Raw genomic sequence first — 6,000 nt, 5'->3', positions numbered from 1 at the left:
AGTAGAATGTTCATGAAGAAAATAGAAACATCAAGCATGTTGCTAAAAAAATTGGAAGAGACTTCATATTACATGGACTAGTTTATGTCTCTAGGTGTTTGATCAACTTTCCGAAACTCTTGTTCTGATTTTCTCGGGAGTTTTTTGGTGGTCCGCTATTGATTCAAGTATCAATCAACAATACATTCCCTTCCCGAAAAGGAACTTGAAATCAATTAATTAAATGATCAACTCATTGCTAGTGTACAATAGAGATCCAGAACAAAGAAACTGAAGAAACAAAATTTTTGCTTATGATGATATTACACTCTCAGCTAATTTGACAAAGAATAATAAAATACATGCGCAGGTGATGAGATTAAGCTCATATTTGTGTACTGTGATGAATTCTATGTCGTGTTGCTAGTGCCTAGTGACTATGTATTTTTTGGCTATTCACCTACGCCGCGCGGAAGAAGTCTGCTCGTGTGCCTTAATATCAGTCTTTATTCGATCAGCATACATAGGTAGGCGGACAATCTCATCAATCTCTCTCAACACAACTTCCTCCGTTATATTATCCTTGATGCTTTTCATCACCTATTTGATTTTGGGAGACCACGACATCTTCATCAGTTAAGACAATTGTTTTAAAAATGCAGCAAGGTTACCAAAGGACTAACATAGTAGATACCTTTGTATACGTCATGAACTCATTTGGGGTTGATTTGTCTAGCCTAATCCGCATACAGACCCACATGTGTCCCTCTGCGTCCCAGGAGCACTCTATGATTTTCCCTGAACAAAAAGCAGGGTCCAATTCATCTGCAGTATTGGAATTGGAATACCAATGTGTTAGATTCCAAGCAAAGCTTTTAAATATCAACAAGATCTGTATTAGGTATGTACTATAGTACTTACACACTGAAACACTCATTAAAATTAAAATTCATACCAATAAAACAATGCAATTGATTTGTTTCTACATCTTGACAGAAAGAAAGAACTATTTAGGTTATCTTTTCTCATCTCAAGAAATTTTTGTCCTTTCACACTAATATGAATCATATGATAGATCTTGAAATTTCAGCACGACAGCAACAAACAATTGGGCATGAAATAAAAAAGGTTCCTTGGCTACGAAAAACAAGATGATATCAAGTATAATAGAGAGCATTTTAAGTAACCTTTAAAAACAACCCTAAAGCCAGACATCAGCTTCTTCTTTCCACGCTCATTCAGAAAAAGCAGTGGACGACCATCAACTGCCAACTGTCAATACAAACACAAACTATCTTTTAATTGTGCCCTTAGAATAAGTTCAAAAACCAATCATATAATAAACAGGATCTTAAATAGAGTCAAAATACAACCTCAAACAGGAAATCAACTGAATTCATTTCAGGAAATTTCCACTTCAAAAGACCTTCATGCGTTCTGGGTACATAAGGATCATCCCAACCCTAAAGACAAATCATCAACTTTAGTGTATAGGATATATCCTATAATATCACTCATGAATCGTTGAAGTATGGAACTCAGTAACCTTTAGATGCTAAAAGATTGACCAAAATATCGGTTTCAATTATTGATTATTCTAATATCCACATAATCAACCTGCTTTGTGAAGAATTAAAAAAATCACCTGGAATATCAGACCGTCTGATGCATGTGAAAGCCCAGGAATAAATTTCCTCAAAAGCTTGGTAACAGTAGATAGTATCCAAAAACCCTTCCTCCTCACCTGGTGAACATCTATAACAAAGTAAACTACCAGTCTTGACAGAATATGCAACTTCAGATTACTTGATAATTGGATTCAAAAGGGGTATAAATAATCCCTTGGTTCTTAGCATACGTACACTGAACGGTTCCAAGTCATATCTGTAATACGGTTCTGCACTTCTGGAAAGGGTATCACGTTCCATATTTCGAGGCTCGATCACTTCTTTTTCGAGCATCTTAAACCGTTCATGGAATGGCAGCTGGAAGATTTTTAGTCATCACGTTGTTAGTTAATTGATAAAAGCAGAGATAGCTAATCATAATAAAAAGTTGACTATCAAAAGCTTAAACCTAACCACAACATATCATGCTTTACACAACATTGGGTGCCATGAGTATATGACTGACAATTGAAGTTGCTCCCTCTAACGTTTCTCTACCTTTTAAAAAATTGCCCATATGACAATGGGTAAAGCTCAAATCAAATGTTCGGAAACATAGTCTCGAAAAAAGGCAATGAACTACCAAGGAACAGATGATTACTAAAACCTTCTGAATATCATTTTGCCATACAATCTCTTCAATTTGTACAGGCCAAGTAACATTCCAATAATAAGTGCTTTATGATAGAAAATTGCCAGTGAACATACCATGGCACCAAAGTATGCCCATGGTTATGAATACAAAGGGTACATAAGCGGACAACATTCCTTTCCAAACAGCCAGAAAACAAAAGAACTCAAAATACTGCTTGCCAACAGAACAGATGAAAATCTAAATTAATACAGGAACAAAAAGTTAGGTACCTCCCTGCAATCATGAAGTTGGGGAAGAACAATCCAAATCAACATTTAAAGGGGGAGCCAGCAAAACAGACTTGAATTCCTTATCATGTAACTAACCTTTACAACTGAGGCTTGGTTAATTGCCATGACGTCATAAATGAGGTATCTTCTCTCTTGCTTTTGGGTATTCGGGTCTGTGTCAATTATCATCTCCCCATCGAGTAATGTAAAATCATGAGTCTTCTCAGGTATGACCTTCAGAAGAATAATTATAGGAAGAGGTGAGAGTCATTTATAGAAACACCTCACATCTAAGAAAAACACATTCCACATGGCAAATGTGGAAGTGGACAGAGACCTTATTTGAAAATCTGCAAGGAAAGCGCATCTGGACCCTTCGAAAATGAAACCTTCTATCAATTAAGTAACACGCATCCCATGTAATTAGCATCATATAGCGAGTTCCATCAGCTTTCCAGGTGGCGTAGTAATAGCGCTGCCTTAGTAATTGTTGGTTCTCTCTAAATAATAAAGTATGTCATAAAAGGTAAACTTTAGCATCATCTTAACACAATACTTGATAAATAGGAATCATTTATTAGACCAAAATCACTGGAAAGAAAGATGTTCGACCAAACCTGTTGAGAGAAACAGGATGTGACCCTGGAAACGGCAACTTCCCTCTACCCTGAAGAGAGCCAAAAATAAACTTATATAACACATACTGTAAAAAGGCTTTAAGAGACAAACTCCAGGTATTACACTTGGAAGCCTACCGTTATAACCAAGTCGAGTGCATGATAACAGGCTTCCTGCAACATCTTTTGCTGGTCAAAAGGTATTGTATCTCCCAAAACATCATCAATCGTCATTGCTCCATTTTTCACATGATTCTCCTAAAGGGGAAGAAAAAGAATTCATATTCAGTAACTATAAGCAGTATATTGCATATGATCAATAGTTTGGTTATATCATGTATTGCAGCTAAACAGGTCAGCAATATCCAGACACTGATACCATAATTACTGTCTCTGTAAATATGATCTAGCATATAAGCTTATCAGTGTATCGTCAGCTCATCATTTGAACCATTCCACTGAGAACTAAAACGAGAGAAAATGTTCTCTTTCAAATAAAAGCCACACACACACACACACACTTCAAAACAGGATGGAAGTATAATTCCCAAACACGTACATTGTCCTGATCGGAACTTCTTTTCCACTCTGGAGTTTGGGGGCAAACAATTGATTCCGGCTTCCTTTCATGATAAGCCATGTATAGCGCATCAATATAGTCCTGTTTATATATTCCAGGATGACGAACCCGGGCAAATTCACTTATTGCCTGCAGAATACAGTTGAGTAATGAAGAATTAATCTAAAATCCTGTGACAGATAAACTTAACTAAAATTATAACTGCACAACTAATTGCTTACCTCAGTGACTGTAATTGATTTGGTATGTATAAGATAATGAACTATCATGAAACCTGTGCGGTTATGCCCATGTGTACAGTGGACAAGTATATACTTCATTGGATCTGTTCTATGGGAGAAAAATTTTGATACCTATAAAAGAAGTTACTAGTCAATCACTGACATAAGATTCTTTATATCACTAAATACTCAAAAGAAAAGAAGGCGTCTCGATATAAAGCAGACACTAGCGTGTAAGCAGCTTACCTCATCGATAAATTTATTTACAGAATCACTATCAGGTACTGAATCCCTTCCTTGGCATTTTATCTGGTGCATACAGATATACGAAAATGAATAAACAGATAAATCACAGTAACTGGGAACAGATTACTGATTACAACAACACTCACCTTAACATGACGAATGCCTTCCCTTCCCCAATCGGATAAGGGATAGTACCGCGTAGTGTTTGTTAGATCAATCACTAAACCAAGCTGAAAAATAAAAGTCAAAACAAAAAAATCAGTAAGCTACAACACTCGTACAGTACTAAAACACAGTCCAATTCGGAATCGAAAGGAATTTACTTCTCTTCCAAGATGTCTTTGTTGCTGAATGACTTGCTTTGGAGTGTAGGTTTCACCGTGAATGTGGTCACTAAAAGACTCACCCAGAGGTACTTTAGAAGGAATTATACCACTAATTTCGTCGCCGAAAGCAGGACATCCAACCCAACCTAATAAAACCCAACCAAAATCATCATCAGCTCGTTACCGAATACGAATCCATACTTCATAATTAGTGATTGTTGTCTAACCTTCAGGAAGCGCGTAACGATCGTACGACTGTTGGTTCCTGCTATTATGAATCCCCGGATCCTCGTACTGGAATTTTCTTTTGTACCCCATCCGCCTCTCTTCTCTATCCTAATAAAGTGTGAAGCAGCCGAATCGCAACAATTAAGGAATTGAAATAACAGAAATTACGAAATCACGGATTTTGATGGATTAAGAATTGAAAGATGAGATGGGATTGAATGATGTACCATCTGTCGACTTGGAGGGTGTCTTCAATTTGGAGAAGCGATGATGATAGTCATGGAGAAGAGCGTGTTAGGGTTTTAGGCAAGTGGGGATGGGGATCAGACGACGAGTAGAGGAGAAGAGAGAGTTTAACAAAATTAACGGTTTCAGAGAGGCTGCTTCGTTTATAAACATCTCAGAACCGCCATTCTTGGTTTTTTTTTTTTTTTTTTTTTTTTACTTTACTTTCTTCACCGTCCCTTGTTCTGTCCAGACCCACAGTGATAATTCCTGTTCGTCCATTTTGGCTTTTGGAAGATCCTGCTGTTTGACTCCGTTCAAATCTTTGAACCCAACAGTAAAGAAAGAAAGTAGCGACATTTTTCTCATATTTCTTTGAAGCTACAGCACTCCGGCTGGTACCTCACCCGGCCACCGGTATCTCTTTTGACGTTAATATATTCACGACGCAATCTTAATCATTCGTAACAATTTATATGTTTGACTATCATATTTATACATTATTTCCTCTAATCCTGATCATCCATGAATGTATGCGAAGATATACGGTCACGGCGTGTACTGAAGATGCTCTTCCTTTTAGTTATACACATTTAAGAATTAATGCTTCTTACACATTAGTGTTAGGGTAGATTTACAATCTTGGTCAACTCTGAAGGTATGGTGTGGTAAATTTCTACATGCTTAATTAGCTCCACGACCCCTAAGTATGGACTGTAGATTTCCGCAAGAGGTTTACATATCGCTCGACAAAACAAAAGACTGTCAATAGCGGGAATTGAATATGAGTGTGGCTCAACCACATACATGTCCATACCAACTTAACCAACCCATGTTGGCACTTCCATGTGGATAAATCCGCATGAAATATGAATTGGCTAACCTCAAATACTCATTAGAAGTTGAGAGAGAACCTAGGTATGTTGAGTTGTAGTTTCTTGACACAATCACTGATTGTCTCGTTACATAGTAGATATTCGATTTATCGCAATGGTGTCGGAACTCTTAATTGTTTGTGTTGCGTTAGCTCTATACCCTATATTATAT

At 37.1% G+C, this 6,000-nt stretch overlaps 1 protein-coding gene across 1 annotated transcript; it reads right to left on the bottom strand.

Moving 5' to 3' along the window:
- Positions 1-219: 219 nt before the first annotated feature.
- On the bottom strand, positions 220-5,015 carry LOC101294032 (mRNA-capping enzyme-like). The gene is made up of 17 exons (XM_004290619.1): positions 4,956-5,015; positions 4,728-4,836; positions 4,498-4,646; positions 4,321-4,404; positions 4,175-4,237; positions 3,929-4,060; positions 3,687-3,836; positions 3,266-3,385; positions 3,128-3,177; positions 2,848-3,010; positions 2,607-2,744; positions 1,842-1,964; positions 1,625-1,723; positions 1,353-1,442; positions 1,167-1,251; positions 674-804; positions 220-579 (listed from the first exon to the last, which is right to left on the bottom strand). Exons 1-17 carry the CDS (start codon positions 4,956-4,958, stop codon positions 436-438), a joined length of 1,833 nt encoding a protein of 610 aa, XP_004290667.1. The 5' UTR covers positions 4,959-5,015; the 3' UTR covers positions 220-435.
- Positions 5,016-6,000: the final 985 nt, after the last annotated feature.

Source organism: Fragaria vesca, linkage group LG2 (genome assembly GCF_000184155.1).
Source record: "Fragaria vesca subsp. vesca linkage group LG2, FraVesHawaii_1.0, whole genome shotgun sequence".
NCBI lineage: Eukaryota > Viridiplantae > Streptophyta > Magnoliopsida > Rosales > Rosaceae > Fragaria > Fragaria vesca.
Note: the sequence above shows the minus strand (reverse complement) of the source record. Positions and strands in the feature narration are given on the sequence as shown.